At 37.8% G+C, this 17456-nt stretch overlaps 2 protein-coding genes across 10 annotated transcripts in view; one reads left to right on the forward strand and one right to left on the reverse strand.

Moving 5' to 3' along the window:
• LOC146481049 (uncharacterized) overlaps positions 1–17456 on the forward strand; it is a 418045-nt gene that overhangs the window by 170795 nt on the left and 229794 nt on the right. For 7 of the 9 annotated variants that reach the window (XR_014864519.1, XR_014864520.1, XR_014864518.1 and 4 more), the window contains exons 2-5: positions 605–743; positions 1934–2014; positions 2116–2378; positions 15489–15582. The exons of the other annotated variants lie outside the window; for them this stretch is intronic. Coding sequence is in view for 4 of the 7 variants with exons in the window: in XM_085108736.1 (XP_084964862.1) it covers positions 716–743; positions 1934–2014; positions 2116–2378; positions 15489–15582 (466 nt within the window). In the remaining 3 variants the exon portion in view is untranslated. The remainder of the gene's footprint in view (positions 1–604; positions 744–1933; positions 2015–2115; positions 2379–15488; positions 15583–17456) is intronic. 9 annotated transcript variants of the gene reach the window in all.
• Positions 16270–17088, reverse strand: LOC146481055 (uncharacterized). Its single transcript, XM_085108974.1, has one exon. It carries the CDS (start codon positions 17077–17079, stop codon positions 16270–16272), a length of 810 nt encoding a protein of 269 aa, XP_084965100.1. The 5' UTR covers positions 17080–17088.

Genomic DNA, 17456 nt, shown 5'->3' on the forward strand with positions numbered 1-17456 from the left:
AACAAAGAACCTTTAAATATAAATAGTAGGGCCATTATCATCATTAGCTCATCATTGAATAGTTAAAACGGTCTCCTCATTTCGGTTTAAGGGAGTGATTTAATTTGAGAAATTAACGGAATTTTTTTCTTTTTATTCTGATAGATAAGCCATACCTTGATTTTGAGCAAAATGCGGGGTGGGGGGAGGGGGTCTTTAATCTGCCATTTTTTTATGGAAAATTAAATAATACCCTTATAATCAATAATTATACATTTCCATGTATAAGTAGGTATTTTCTGTGAGAAATAAATTGTCAGGTCAAAGCTTTTGGTAGATTTGAATTAAAGTCCGGCTTAGGTTGGGATGAAGTTATTTTGAATTTAGAGTTAATAAAAATATCCCTTTAAGTGCAGTTAAGTTCCTTCTCTGCGTTAAGTTAATTGACCCGATGGTAGGGTTTATTTGTATTGGAGTTGTTATAACTCCAAAAAGAGTCATTTACTGTGACACAGGATTTAATTTAATTCCTTAAAGAGTAAGACAATTTTGTGGGAATTGAAATAATTTCTTAATGTATCCGATATGTTTTATTATTCTTTTATTGTTCTATTTGTATTTTTAGATGATGCATCATCTACTGTTGCATTTTGTCGAGAAAGAATGTCATTTATTTTTTAGTGACTTTCAACGGCTATTCAGGAACAGTGAAACGTCGGGACAAACTTGAAGTAGTATGGTGTACTTTGACGTGGTAGTTGTCGGTGAGTTTAGTAGTCAGTTATTAGGAAGATAAAATTCAGCAGTTATTTACATTCCACAAAGAAAAAAGGCGTCAGTGGATATATGCAAATACGCTTTCTAGACCCTTAAAAAGTTTGGAAGTGTTGGTCATAAACAATGTGTATACTCGATGAGGACCCACTTCTGGTTACACTTAAATTAAGTGATTTATTTATTAATTTTATGGTTAGGGGCATGGATTTTACTTGAACACACCTCTGTTGAACCTCATGGACAGAATTTACTGGACAGAAAATTTGAGAAGAGACATAAAAATTTTGCTCGCATTAAACTTTTGACTTATAAACAGCCCAAAAAGGTTGTTTCTTTTTCTGAGTTTGCAACCTCTGAGTAGATTGGGATAACCAAGACACCATCTTTAAAAGGTGTTGAGACGTGTACAAAGGTACCCCCACTTTACTTCGGATTTATTTAATGCTGGGCCATTGTTCGAGTAAAGTACATTTAACGGTTTTCGTTATTCACTTTCAGTAAAAACAAAAACCAAACCAAACAAACAGGAAAACAAAAAATGGAAGCTGTTGGTTCTTACTGCTTAGTGAATTGCTTGGTAGAAATTTCAGTTAAAGGTGATAAGAAGATAGGATAAGAAGCTTGTTGAAGTAATGCCTCTGTAACTGACAAGCTGCTGTGTTAATTAAAAATTGTTTTGAAAAATTCATTTGTTAGCGATTTTTAAATTTTGTAAAGTCGTATTTACATGTAGCTTTTGTTGCAGTTTCAAGGTGATAGAAAATCAAAGTGCCAAATAATGGTTGCTTTTGTTTTACACTCATCCACTAAATTCTCCATAAAAACAATGATCATCCTTTAGTTTTCTTGTCATAAAAGGTCAACCATCTTGAAGAATATTTTTAACTGTTATTCCACAAGCGTGCGTTGGATATACACGCCGAGTTGGCTATAATCGTCTCATATACTGTACTATGGCCGCTAATCAGTCAAATCCCTGGAATTGCGTTACACAATGATACAGTTTTTAATGATACAGTGATACCACTTTAAAATGAGTTTAATTAGAGATGGTAACAAGAAGACTAAACCGTACATCTTTCAGGGTTTCTGAACTCAGTTTTTCACTTCATTGTCTTTGCGGAGCAATTAAGGGTCATGCTCATGGTGTTCTTGTTAATTTTGTTTTGTAAAACAGGTGCTCATGCTGCAGGCATGTCGTGTTTGGTTCACAGACTTGTCAATGGTTCATGGAAACCACATATACCCACTACAGGAGGTGAGGAGTTTGCTATTATTTATCTGTCTGTCTAGGAAAAAAAGAATTTATGCAAATATGAATCACTCTTCATAGTTAGAACGTTTTTCTTCTATCTTTAGTTACGCTTAACAGGAAAAGAGTACCTCTGGATGATGAACTACTAATTTGGGATTTTCCTGGTCGCGAACGGGTTCGGCATTTTGTAGAGCTGTACGTCAGTGACGTAGATGCTGCAATTGTGGTGTACGACATAACACAAGATACACTTGGTACAGCAAAGTCTTGCGTTAAAGTTCTTCAGACAAAGGACAATCCAGATATCGTTGTAGCACTGGTAGGAAACAAAGCAGATCTTTCGAGTCAAAGAGTGGTAAATTACAAGGTAATTTCTTGTTGCCATTGTCCACACTAACAAGGATAAATTCGAAAACATGTTTCTCAGATGTCACAGACCTTCTGTTCACCTGAAGATGTTGTTTTCCTCTAGGGGGATCTTTTACAGAGGGTCCTATGCGACCACTGTGGTGTCAGCGGCCAATAATTATGTGACAAAACAATCAGTTTAATGAACAAAACAATTGCTCGTTAGTCTTGTCTACAACAGGATGGGTCGGTTTGGGTCAGTAAAGCATTGAATAGGCTGGAAAATAAACCCCTAGTCATAGACAACACAACAACTTTAATTAATGTACTGACCATGTGAGGTTTTCTTATTACAGCCGAAATGGTTTATGGGGGTTTCCCAACTCAGGGGTTCATGTCAGTTTTCACTTTAGTCTATCTCCCTTGCCACTCCCCTGAAAAAATCTCCTCCTCAATACTTAAACACACTGTACTCTCGCTTATTCTTACGCTACACGCCGCAATTCATGGGTAGCTTGCACAGGCCCATCAACAGACAATATAAAGACCAGTAATGGCTTTTTTTGTTCCTTTATCATATACAATTGCCATCTAGCCTAAAATACTTTCTCCGTATTGTTTCTTACAGCTATGTATTTCTCAGTTCTTTATTTTAGGTCAATTAGATTTTTAAATACATCAAAATCTGAACTTTTTGAGTGTTTCCGGAAAAAAACAAAATGTGCAATTTTACAAGGATTAAGAAATAATTCAGCAATTCACTTTTTTCTAATTTCCCAATGAAAACGTCTTTTAGTGTTAATTTCCCACGTTGGCCTGAAAGTACATGCACAAACCAGAAATTTTCAAAGTTTTTCCAAAACCGAAAATTGATCAAATAAGTGGTACACCGTTTCTGGTTCGAGTTCGCAAAATGTACAAGTATCGTGTGGAACATAACCTATTTTAGCTGGACGCCTATTAGTGTATGTAATATCATCTAACAGTTTAAATGGAAAACTTCTAACAAAAGTCTCATACGCAACAGATTTCAAATAAAGAAAAACCTTTAATACGGTTACAGTACATCATCCAATCCAAACTCCTCTGTCAATTTGATAAAGCCCCTCGATACCATTACCTTTTTAGAAATTTGCACTTCATAAAATTGTTTACTTTTACCAGGTCAAATATTTTATTTTGATAATGAAATTTTAAGGAATTTATTTCATTTTTGTTTTCAGCCAAACCTTTTAAGTGGGCTAGAATAGCGCATTGAATACCTCCCCAAGTTAAAAAGCAATATTATATGAATCAAGGTTGTCCGTGTTAAATTGCATCTGGTTGGTAAAAATGATTGCAGCATTAACATAATTGTCGTAGTATATACTCTTACCATCTATTTTAATTAGCTTATTGTTCCAGATTATACTTTCAAATATAAGAGGGCTAGTAGAAAAGGTACTCTGCTTCTGTCATATGGGAAACTGTCCCCATGGCATTGAAAAAAAAAATTTAACAGGTTTAAGAAACTTTACAAGGCCCACCTGATGTCTTGTCAATCAAATAATATATGTTCTGTTTAATGATCAAATATAACAGAATGTAACTACCGTGTAGCAAGAAAATTTTGCGGGAGTTTTATTTTGCGGATTGGTGAGTTTTTGTGGTTTGCGGGAACAAATATTTGCGGTTCGAGATAACTAAAATTTTTGCTGGGAACTAATTTTTGCGATGCTCTGTTCAAGAAGCAGAGCATTTAAGTGGAAGAAACCTTAATATTTTAAACTTTTATTGTACGGTATGTTGAGTCACAGTTCACTCTACTTACATATTGGAGACATACCACTGTAATACCTTACTGCGTAAAGAGACTGAACAACAACAAGACAAAACAAAAAGCCTAGCTGGCCTACTATGCACAACCAAACACTATATTATTTTACAAGAAAGCAGTATGAATGTTTGAATTACCGTAGCTGAAACCTTTCTAGGCATTCGAATGAAAGATGTAGCAAGTATACAACTTTGAGACCTAACTGGGAGCGGCCTGCTAAAGTGCAAAACTTTGCCCTACTGAAACGCAATGAGGCAGACTCAGCCAATGATAATAACACTCTTTTCAGTTGAAGTTTCAAGAGTTGAAATAACTTCTGTGCAGGCCGCCGCAGAAACGCCACTAGAGCATGGTTGGTCTGTTTAAGTCCAATGTACATCGCCCCAGTGGCGCAGATCTATTAAAGTGAAGTTTTTAATTTGACTGAAGGGAGTTAATATTTGCGGCGTTTTACTTTGCCGGTGTTTATTTTTACGGGAACTAATTTTTGCGGATCGGGGTCAATCCGCAAAATCTGCAAAAATTAGAACCCGCAAAATTTTCATGCTACACGGTATCTAATAATAATAATAATAGACTTAAAAATAATAATAATAATAATAATAATAATAATAATAATAATAATAATAATTGTCTGGTTATATTTTGATCTTTGTTGTCGCTGCAGTTGTTGCTGCTGATGATGTGTTGTCCTTTTCCTTTCTTTTTGTTTGTTGTTGTTGTTGGTTGTTTGCTTGTATGTTGTTTTTTTGTGTTTTTATTTATTTATTTAGTTTTTTTTTGTTCTTCTTTTATTAAGCTTGTCCCGTTTAGATTTCTTGCTCGGTTCAGTATATCTCTAACATACCTTAAAGGACCCTAGTCAGCCTCCGCCATTTTCGATGCCATCGAAATAATTGATATTGCATGGTGAAGAGAAATCTTATTGCTTTACTGTAAGTTGTGTTCCTGAAAATATGTTTCATTATTCTTTGTAGTTTCACAGTGATTTCGTTCATTTCGACATGCTCCGAATAAAATATAATAGCCAAATTCTCGCACATAAACAAAAACAAAGGTGTGGCTGGCTAGGGCCCTTTAATTTACACAAATGTAATTCTCTCTTGTACATTAATCCTAGGCTCTACAAACATTTCCTACATTTTCTAATATCTCAATAAAGCTCAGTGTCATTTCTTTGTTTACTTAAAAGTAGGTGGGTGGTGGTCAACTAGAAAGCCTTTGCTAGTTTGACCACCACACACATTTTATTATTTGTACTGTATTTATTTTTATCTTGTAATCATCTGTTGTAATACTTTTCTTTCTATGTTAATGTTGTGTAAATAGTGTGAAATAAATGAACAATGAACCATGAACCTTGTATTTCTAAAGTCAGCCCACCATTGGAGAAATTCGTTGTAAAAGGTAGAAAGAATGTTGTAATCTTTAATATCATAGTTGCATGATTTGAATACATAAAATTACGCCATAATTCACTAGCAGGTAATTAATATAGACTTTCCATGGTGCAGAATCCTCAGAAAATTAAAGATCCTACTAATCCAAGCTAGTCTTAACGATTTGATTGACCCTTAACCCTAACCAAATTTGATATCATTAATTGTTGCAGCTCGCGCTATTTTGTCTGGCCCCTTTCATAGAAAGTTATATTTAAGGAATAGAGGACTTTTCCGTGTTTAGATAGCCTCATCTAAACACGAGGAGGGTTGGGAGAATTCGAGAACTCTCCCAACTCCCCGATTGTTTACATGAAGCTATGTAAACACGGGAAAAAAGTCCTCTGTTGCTTTTATGAAATATTTCTAAAAAGATAATTCGACAAATGAAGGGTAATTCTGTTTATTTATTTCTTGATTGAAATAGATGTTCTCAGTACACGCTCTGGACAATCAAATTTGCCACTAGCCAATGAAAACGCCCATCTGACAACACATGAACCAATCAAAATTTGCGATATAAAAGTCAAAACCAAGTTGAAATTTGTGGCAAGCGTCAGCGAGCTCCGTGTGGATGACGGAGATTTCAGCTTTGAATTCTCGTAAATCTTACAGAAAAAACCCGAACATTCGGTGAAAACTAGAAGAAATGTTCAAAATATACGATTCTGTAAGGAAAGAACTTCAAGATGAGGAGTTAATTTAAGCTGAAAATGAATGTCACTATGCATGGTTGCTCTTGAAAGTTTATACGTGAACTTGCCCGATGTGGCAGCCTGAGATGGCTGGGAAGTAGAATCGCCCATCGTGCCTTGTGAAGTTTTACTGTTTAGGAATCATAGCACAAGCAGCGGATCCAGACTGTGAAGTTGTTGCTGGTAATAGTAATCGTAACAGTAGATTATTACGCTGAGAAAGTCTCAGAGAAAATACATTTTATACAAATTTGACAACCAAAACACGGTAACCGGCCGTACCAAGTTTGATTTGAAACATTTATAGTCTGTAGCATATAGTTTTGTGTTCGTTTTCGAGTACATTTTTTGAATAAAGAATGTCCTTTAGAGAATGTTATGTTTGTACTCAGATGCAAAAATTACCTTGAAAAACGTTTACTGCGTATTTGTTGCATATTTTGTCGTCTTCACTTGAGCTCCCTCGACGAGGTCGTCTAGCGAGGCAGGCAAAGCGCTGTGGTTCTTCTTTCGTTCGCTTTTTTTTCCCTCGGGCTCGGGGGGGGAGGAAATAGGCAAACCCCGATCACAATTTTGGGAAATTTTTCTCCAATTCCTTAACAGTTGTGCTTGAAATTACTTTGCGAGTCTTCCGAAAGCTTTGAATGTTTTCAAATAGAGACCTTTCGATTCTAGTACGAGTGCGAGTACGACTACGAGATTTGACTTCAAGATTGTAGCGAAGTACTAAGACCAGATATATCACAAAACGTTTTATTTCACTCTTTACGAACGACGAACTTGACGCAGTTGGTTTGAATGATGATAGTTAAGCCCTTTCGTGTTTCCAAAAAGATGAGCTCACCTATGTTTCGAGGACTCGTTTTCGCCACTACGAGATTCTTACAAAAACTCGTAGACAGCTATCACGTTTTCCCGCCAAAATGACACTGGTTCACGCGCGCGCACTCTTTGTTTATTGGAGAAACTCGTAGTCGTACTCGTTCTCGTACTAGAATCAATTGTGCCGGGAGTCACAGAAAGCGTGACGTCACAACCGTGTTTGCATACTCTCATCTAAACACACCTATCGACCATTGAGAGCGCGGGTACTATCTCAAATATTTTATAACTAATAGTGTTGAGCTGCTTTATAAAATCTTGCGGAGTTGAAAGAACTGAGAACACATAAGTCATCTTCGAAAGCAAAAATTCCTCTCGCCCTATTTTAATTCTTTGGATATCTGTTCTACTAAGAATCGAAATTGCTAAAATTTCAGCTACAATGATAAAGAAATATGGCGACAGTGGGTCATCTTGTCTGACTCCTCAAAGTGAGATGCACACATTCCATTGTTTATCACACAGCTAGATATATTTCTGTAGAATGTTTCAACCCATCCTTTAAAACTAGGTCCGAAACCAAACACGTCTAAGCATTGAAACATGAATTCCCAATCGATACTGTCAAAGACCTTCTCAAAGTCAATAAAAAACAGCATACCAGGTCAGTTTTGCTTCTTTGTATAATCCACCACATCTAAATCTTGCTGGTTAGCTAATGAACCTGCCCTTAACATAACCCGTCTGGGTACAGTGAATTATTTGTGGGAGGACTTTAATAACCCTAGTTGAAATTTCTTTAGACGCAATGTTCGCGTCTACATTAATCAGTGTTATTATATGGCTGGCTCCGCGAGCGGGCAAGATGGGTCAAATCCTGCGCTGTGATTGGCTACCCGAGCGGGCAAGATGGAGCTATCTTGCCCGCTCGGGATTACCCGTTGCCCGTTCGCTTGGCATCGAAAGTTTAATCCCAACAACAATGCGGGGTTTCTTCGATTTTCTCGTTGTTTGGGGGGAAAACGCTCTCTAAAAAGTTCGGTTAACTCTCAACATTTACCTAAAGGAAAGGAAAGAGAATGGAATCGTCCTGGTGTAGTGAAAACTTCGTTTCAGCTACAATGAATGTGAGTTGAATCAGTGAGTTGCTCTGCGTGTAGTAGTTTAGGTAGAATTGATTTTGAAAAACTTATTGTCTCAAGTCGAGTGCCAAATTGATAAATTCTCTAGGTTTGCAATGACTGTATTTAAATCATAGCGTAGTGGAAGTTGCGGTTAATGTTTAGAGCAGTTCAGAAAAGTATTTTTTTTAAGTTCGCCAAAGAAGCCGTCACGTTTTTAATTCAGCCGCGTCTTGCTTGTTGTAAACAACAAAATCTTATCAAAGTTTCGGCCAGTTTTCTAATTTACCCACTCTTTTTTTCAGCTTCTTTTTGCATATAATCTCAAAATCTATTGTTTCATTCAAGAATTAATAATTGGAAGCCGAAAACTGTGTAAAAGAAATTTTTTATTTACGCCACCGCGCGATCGCCTGCATGAAAATGGCGAGTTTGCCGGATTCTATTCAAATCTTCCCGCTCTTGCGAAAATCTAAATTTTTCGTTCTCGATAATTGTACACTCCCTTTAAGCCATTATAAAGTTAGAGCCCTAAGATAATTTAGGATTCCTTGTTTTCCACGATTACATGCTAATCCAAAAGTGCACTGAAAATAAATGTTGCACCGGCCGGCTATGAAGAATTTCTTTCCGATAGAGCAGTTTCATGCCGTGTTTTGTTTTGTTATTGTAGTTTTAACTTGATGGTAAAGCCATATAATAAATCCTTTATTGACCAAGCTTGTTCGGTCAAGACGGCTGGATATTGGCCTCGTTCTTTTTTTGCGTTTTTATGGACCTCGACTTCGTCTCGGTCCATAAAAACGCAAAAAAAGAACTTAGCCAATATCCAGCCATCTTGACCACACGTTTGGTCAATAACGCATATATATATATTGGTCTCCAATTTTCTAAACGAATTCTGTCCTGTCCAGTACTCAAGTCTGCAGAAGATGAAAGGGCGGCATCTACTCCATGTGAACTGAGACCAGTAATGCCTTGAAATTCTTGAAAAGAACTCACTGCTCAGTTTCACATGTTAACTTGGACATAAATGTGTCAGTATACAGAAAATAAACAAACAAGCCGGTGTGTTCATGGTGTTCCTGTGGCACATTTTGCTAACACATGTTCGTCATATATACTTGACTAGGAATCCTTTTGGGCAACTGTACTGGTTGATTACGGATAGACATCACGTTGGTGTTAGGTCCTTGTGACATAGAGTTCCATACTGCTTGTTGATGAGGTGGTATCTTATATATATATATTATTTCTTTATTTACAGTGTAATAAAATTCAAATAACATTACATTGCACAAGACAATAACTGTGAAGTCAGCTTAAGACAGAAAACGAGATTCAGGGTCCGAAATTGCGCTTTCCTGGTCACCAATACGACTAAAAATTTTGCACTGGCAATCAGAATTTCACAACTACTCTGTCGCCAGCGGGCGATTAACTATTTCATGCCGCGATCATTTTACAAACAATAACTTTGATTTTCAGCCAAATCGATAAAAATAAAAGTCAAAGCCCCCCGCCAATTGGTCACTTACTTTTTACCTTTCCACTGCTTTTTATAAAAGCGATTTCCTGTTGTTATGAATCTATCACAACGCTTCACAGCTCGAGCAGTGCGAAGCTTCGCCGCCATGTTTTTCACCGAGAAATGCTGCACGGTTGTGGCCTGGTGCGAACAACATGGCGATCGGTCGATCGTCTTGACAGAACGCAAAAGGAAAGATCGTTTACGGTTTTGAACATAAAGCAAAGAACCAACCGGCAGTTTGTCAATCGGGTACATTTCTTCTCCAAAAGGTAGAGACAAGAGAAGGTACACAGTTGACTTAAAACATTTAGCAGTCTTATGAAACTGCGTATATATTTTTTTTTTCATTTTTTTTTTTTATGATAACAATTTTTATTTGCCTTACATGACAGCACATTTACAATACTGAACGCTACTAACATTTCTTACAATACTCACAATACTAAACACAATAACTATATCTACATCGTTAACAATACTTACCATGCTTACAATATTAAAATAACTTACATCCTGTCCATCAAAAAAAAAAGGAAAGAAAAATACTCGATTACTTTTTGACATCTACAAGCCTTGTCAAACTGTGTCAGAAATGTGAATTGACGTACACACCATACAAGGGGAAAAAATACAAGGTGTTTTTTAAATTTAGAAAAAAGACATGCTGAGAAAAAAAGAATTTCGAAACTTAAACTGGAGAACGGCCTGGAGGTAGATGACCCAGAGTCTATCCTCAAGGAACAGGCAAACTTTTTTAAAACTCTTTATTTATCAAACAATGATGACATCGATAATCCAGCCTATGACGTCTTTTCAAATATGATCTTATCTCTCCGCTTTGTGAGGATAATGCAAATCTGTGTGAAGGTCGCATCTCGAAAGAAGAATGCAGCAAGGCCCTCGCTGATATGGAAAATCGTAAATCCCCGGGTTCAGATGGTTTCACCCCAGAATTCTATAACTTTTTTGGGAAAGACATCGCTGATGATGTTCTTTCAAGCATTAATTATGCCTTTGACAAGGGTGCATCATCGATCAGTCAAAAGAGAGGCATCATTACCTTACTCCCAAAGAAAGGCAAGCCTTCTGATAGACTCAACAATTTACTTCCAATCTCCCTTCTTAACACCGACTACAAAATTGCTTCCAAGGCCCTTACAAAAAGACTGGAAAAAGTCCTCCTTAATATAATTCGTGAGAACCAAGGTGGTTATGTTAAAAAAAGATATACAGGAGAAAAAATCAGATTGATCGAAGACGTTATGGCCTTTGCAAAATTAAATAAACTCCCCAGTGTCGCAATCTTCGTTGATTTCACTGACAAAGGCGTTCGACTCAATCGAATGGGACTACCTTGCAAAAGTACTAAATGTTTTCAATTTCAAAGAAGATTTTAAAAAGATGGGTTCGAATCCTGTACGCTGATATATCAAGCTGTGTTATCAACGATGGCTTCGCTTCACCTTTTTTTAAGTTAAATCGTGGTGGACGACAAGGCTGTCCGTTATCAAGTTTGCTTTTTGTCCTTGGAAGAGAACTTCTAAATTTAGCCATCTTGGCAAATGGCAATATTAAAGGAATTAAAGTTGGCGTTGAAGAAGTTAAAATTACTTTATACGCTGACGACACTACCTTGTTTCTAAGAGATGAAACTTCAGTCCACTCTTTACTTCAACTTCTAGAACTCTTCAAAAAATGCTCAGGGTTAGAGCTAAATAAAACGAAGACGGAAGCCATGTGGCTCGGCAGTTGGGCCGACCGCAGCGACACCCCGTTCGGGTTTCGATGGCCAAATGATTCCATACAAGCGCTAGGAATCTATTTCTCTTATGACCAAGCCCTCTCTGACAAGCTTAATTTTGAACACAAATTAAACGAATTACAAACTACTCTAAACTCCTGGAAAAGAAGAAAGCTCACACTTTTGGGAAAGGTAAATATTATAAAGACCCTAGGGTTATCCAAGCTTATTTTCAATGCTTCCGTCCTGCCTTTACCAGACGGTTTTGCGAAAAAGGTGGACGCTATTACTTTTGATTTTCTAAGGGATGGAAAACCCCACAAGATAAAAAAATCGACCATTATTGGTGAGAAAGAAGATGGTGGGTTAAAGATGGTTGCCTTTCTCTTTATGAGCAAATCGCTCAAAGCGACTTGGGCGACAAGAGTTTTCGACGAAAATAAAGCACCGTGGAAAATTATCCCAAATTACTTAACTAAACACCTCGGAGGTCTTAAGTTTTTATTGTCTTGTAACTACAAATTCGAAGAACTTCCACTAAATGAGTTACCACCCTTTTATCTAAACATTTTGCAATACTGGAAAGAAATCAGGCATATCATAGTACCCAAAGATATAACAACGTTAAATGAAATAATATCTGGAATAACTCTAACATTAAAGTGAATGGAAAAACAGTTTATTACCAACCTTGGCATTGCAAAGGCGTTACAAAACTGGTGGACCTCTTAGATGATCAAAACCGCTTTTTAGCTTTCGATGCATTCAAACGAAAAGATAATGTAAAGACTACTTTTATCGATTATTATGGTTTAACTCATGCCTTGGCCCCACTCAGGACTAGACTTCTATTGACCGGAACGCAAAAGCAGAACTCCAACCTCTACTGGCACGATAGCCTCAAAAGCATCACAAACGCATCGCTACATAAAATTTTTGTCAAAAACAAATTCGTACCTCCCAATACGCAGATATGAATGTTAAGCCAAGGTGTCAGAGCCTCGGAGCTCCCAAAACTTTACCGATGCCCCTTTGACACGACAAAGGAAGTCAAACTAGCACTGTTTCAATTTAAGATAAATCATAACATCGTCTACACCAAGGATAAACTTATGAAAGCTAAAATGTCTACCAGCAACACGTGCTACCTATGCAATCTTGACACACATACTTTACAGCATATGCTTGTTGACTGTCCCTTTGTCCAACATTTTTGGAGATCCTTTCGCGCATGGAGGTTTACAATGACAAATGTAAATCTCAATCTATCAAACAAGTCAATCCTGTATGGTTATTTTCGCTCTTGCAAGTGTAAAGATTTAACAAATCTCGCTCTACTCGTTGCAAAATATTTCATATATAAGTGCTTCTTAAACGAGAAATCCTTAGACTTCGAGGTCTATAAAATACAACTGCATGAGAAAGCCCTCACGGAACAATTTATAGCCACCAAAAACAACACTATCACTGCCTTTAATAACAAATGGCAACCCTTCATCTAAAAAAAAATTATTTCTGGCACAGTCTGACACGGTTGCACTTCTATCACACCATCCCGTATTACTATTATTATTGTTTCTGAAACTGCGTATATACTGTAGCCGGCATTCGATTCATTCGTCGTGGTTTTTCAGTGGTAGGTGTATAAATCGGCATTGCGGCCCCAAACGCAAACGCGTTCTCTTCGTTCTGATTCTTAAAAGAAAAATTGGCGACCAGAATACTTCGGGCTATTCAGGTACAAAATAATCATTAGTTTTACCAATGTATTGAAATCTGAAACTGTATAGAATGATAATTGTCAGTTCAGGCACGTAGGGTCAGCTGTGGTGCCGCAGTTTGAAACGTGTGGTAGAGAGATTCGCCCTGAACTTTTTTAAAATTTTCTCCCTCGCCGTAACGCTTACATATTCCTTCGTGTTTTTCGTTGTTTGGCGTTTCTTGAACTCTCGACCGGGTCTGTTCACTGTGCCCCTGACGAGAATGACAGACCTTCTGGGCAGACGGAGCTTTGTTTTGCCTTTTGTCAACCTATGCTGTTTTTTAATTCTCTTTTTGGTGAGCTCACTAAAATACATGCGTAATTTTTTCAATATTTACTTAAGGACGGTGCCTACTAATACCGAAGTATTTTTATGCGGCCTATGACTATGCGGGAAAAGCATATCTTAGCAAGGCCTATTGGAATCCAAAACGAAAATTGGGGTAACCACGCATTTTTCAGAGATAATTACGCAACAATATCTCTAAAAAGCGCCAAAATATAAAGCAATGTATGGGATTTTTTCCTAAATTGAAGCTTAATTTTCTCTGAAAAATGCATGGTTACCCCCAATTTTCTTTTGAGATACCAAGAGCATTTGGTAAGTTCTGCTTTTTCCGCACAGTTTTAAACCGCGCAAAAATATTCCTGTATTAGTAGGAACCACCCATAGGAAACCTTAGTATCTCGCGATGCGCAGAACGTATGCGCAGTAACAATAGTAGGCACTGTCCTTAATATTAAAGTAATTAGAACTAAAGCTACATCGCTTCTCATTCGTTCCGAAAAGTTAAGCGCTTTTAAGTCTGCATTAGAATATCGCAAAATCAATCCGTATAAACGCTTATGAATCCTGCAAAAAAAAAAGAGCTGTCCACTCGGTCGTTCAGCTGTTCATCTACTTTTGAGGGTTCGTCCACTCGGTTTCTCGTTCGTTCGTTTTCGCCGACGAGCGATTGGTGGATCGTTTGATTGTTAACTCGGTCATTCGCCTATCTGTTCGTTCGTTTGCGCTTCGGGTTTGTTCAGTTGTCCCTCCATTGGTCTGACGCACAAGCAAGACAGAAAAGCAGGAAGAGCAGCGAGGTCCAGGAAATAGCTACATTATTAGGCAGCTGATGCTAAACATGATTACAACGACAAGCAATGGATATTTTGGACAAGAGATTTTTTTAATGCGTCCATGGAAGCCTGTTACCATTATTTGTGAATATATACATGTAGATACTATTTTGTTTATTCGTACCTTTTTGCCTGCCCTAAATATGGACCTCGCCCCCTCTACTCTCCTCCTACTTGTCCCAATGAAATGTAAAACACTTCTTCTATAGTTGCTCTTACAACTGAGGTACACTGTCACTGAACTGATGTGTGGTTTTTGAACTGTTTGTGTGGTTATTGAACTCAATTGAAAAGAAAAACTGGGGTCCGTTTCTCGAAAGTCTCGGTAACTTACCGGGCCCGATAAGTGTCTTTGGCGATAAATGTTTCTTAATAGAAGTCAATTTTTGTTAGCTTTGAATGCTAAATTGAATACTAAATCTTATAATTCTTTGAAAACACTGGCCAAGTACCATGTTTCTAATCAATGTGTAATCGGCGAAAAAACAATGAAAAATATACTTACCGGGCCGGCCCGTTTCTCGAAAATGCCGGTAACTTTCCGGGCCCGATAAGTATATTTTTGAATGTTTTTCCGTCGATTACATGGCGTTTACAGATATGGTACTTGGCCAACGTTTTTATAGAGTTATGAGATTTTAAAATTTAGTAATCAAAGCCAACAAAAATTGACTTCTGTTATGAAACATTTATCACCAAAGACACTTATCGGGCCCGGTAAGTTACCGCGACTTTCGAGAAACGGGCCCCAGAACTTAGCCTTGAGTTTTTATTTTTATTTATTTATTTTTTGTTTACTTCTGCTATCCGTTATTAACACTCCATCATCGGTTCTTAAGGTCGGTAATCAAAGGAGCCGCTGCATCTATCCTGGACTGCAGAAATGTGACCCTGTGCCAAGAAGAAGTTTAGGTTTTTGGTTTAGGACATTGAAGGACCAGTCTGTTACGCTTAAGATTCTATCATAACACTGTAACTTCCCGAATTGCTTAACGTATGATTTGAGGGTGCAGGCCAAAACTTATTTGAAACACAAAGAAAAACATCTTAGTTGATAATTATATCTCCATTTCATGTTAGGAGGCAGCATCGTACGCACTGGACCATGGCCTACTCTTTTTTGAAGTGTCAGCAAAGAGTGGTTTGAACGTGGATAATTTATTGTCAGCAATGGGTAAGTTTGACACAGAGTAAGTGGATTCTATTGTATCTTAATGCACAAGTGGATGGATGCTGAAAATTCTGATATCTGATTAGGCGGGTTCCGGGAGAGAGCGGAATCATTCCTATCTCTGAACCTGCAGGTATATGTAACTGTAACTGCAAGAAACCGTGGATTGAGAACACAACCTCAGTGGATTGCGGAAATTTTGCAGTTATTGATACAGAATGGTGATTTATCGTTGGTAAACAGTACTTGTTTTTAAACAAAAAGTGAAAAGCTTAAGGAATAGTGTAAAAAGACGTCTTATTCTTTAAGAAAGCTCATAAGATGTTCATTTGAATTTTGTAGTAAAGCTGTAGATTCCTACAGAGTGATAGATTAGAGAATTAACTCTGCAGTTTATTTTTGAGCCCTGTACGTTTATATTTTCCGCAATTACCACCAAAATCACCCATTTGTTCAATTTGAAATTATTTGTTTGTGACGTTTAGTGCTCGGCCCCTCTAGTACTTGTGCAACAAAGACTGCCGAGGGTGAATAAAGGTTATTATTATTATTATTATTATTATTATAGAATCAAACTGTATCTAGTAGATTTTATTCTTGTAAATAATAAAGTTATCATTCATATTATTGAACAGCGGTTTGTGAAAAGGCTAAGTTGAAGCGAATTTACATAACATAGCGGCAAGCTAATTACTTTAATACTTTAGCACGAAGAGAATCGGACTGCACATTCAAAGTTGGTTTAAGCTCTTGAATATAGATCATTTCATTAACAAGGCAGTCAAATTTGTTCATGCATTTCTTGATTACATTGAAGCGTGCTAAGAAATTGTTCGGAACAGCGGTGTTATGTTCTTTGTAGTAATGCTTGCAGATTGATGACGCCTTTTGACGGTGTCCCTCAACGCGCGTGTGAAGGTGGCCCTTTGTATACCCAACATAACCTGCATCACACAGGTCACACTTGAATAAATAAACAACACATTGCTGGGTTACAATGTTGGGCTTGGGCTCACGCAGGCTTAGATCTTGATTAAGCTTACGGCTAGTAAACACGGGTTGAATGGTCTTTCCCACCTTGCTGCTAAGATCTCTAAGTTGCCGTTTGACAGACACTGCAGCATCCTGATCTTTATAGGGGATAGCTATCCGGATGACGTCATCGGTAGGCTGTTTAGACTGGTCCGCTGCGACTCTCGAGGTGATAAACTTGTTGATGACAGAATCAATAAGGTGATTCGGATACCTCAGCTTTCGGAAAACTCCTCTCAAGCGTTCACACTCCTTTGAGAAATGTGTCCAAGATGATGATAGCCGGTGCGCGCGATCAAGCATAGTGACGAGCAAATCCTGTTTGTAGCGGCTGTCCACATGGCTATGATAGTGCAGGAGAAGACCTGTGTTTGTCGGCTTAACGTAAACCTTTGTTTCAACACATGGTGCGCGATTTAGAAGCTGTAAACCTAGGAAAGGGAGCATCCCATTTTCCTCTACCTCCATAGTGAAACTTACGGCGCTATGGGCGTGATTCAAGGTATCCAGAAATGCTGTGGCTGCCGCCAAATCTGGCATCTTGACCAGAGTGTCATCTAGTACGTAGCGGCAGTAAAAATCTGGGAGTTTTCTTTGACTTTTCAGGGACTCTTCAATAGAGCACATGAATACATTAGCCGAAAGGGGTCCAAGGGGAGACCCCATGGCTACTCCATCGGTCTGTTCGTAAAGGGCCCCATCGAACTGAAACAGCTGCCCCTTTATAGCAACATGTAGAAGATCAATAAGATCAGTTCTGGTCAAGTTTAGGCCATAGGTGTCATTGAACCAGTTGTTCTCGAAAGCTTTGTGTGCCAGGATGTCAATTGTTTCGTCCACGGGTA

This window comes from Pavona decussata, unplaced genomic scaffold (assembly GCF_977016875.1).
Source record: "Pavona decussata unplaced genomic scaffold, jaPavDecu1.1 SCAFFOLD_51, whole genome shotgun sequence".
In the NCBI taxonomy this organism is placed as follows: domain Eukaryota; kingdom Metazoa; phylum Cnidaria; class Anthozoa; order Scleractinia; family Agariciidae; genus Pavona; species Pavona decussata.

Coding starts and splice junctions, on each gene's coding strand:
- LOC146481055 (XM_085108974.1), bottom strand. CDS start 17,079: ATGGAGGTAGAGGAAAATGGGATGCTCCCTTTCCTAGGTTTACAGCTT.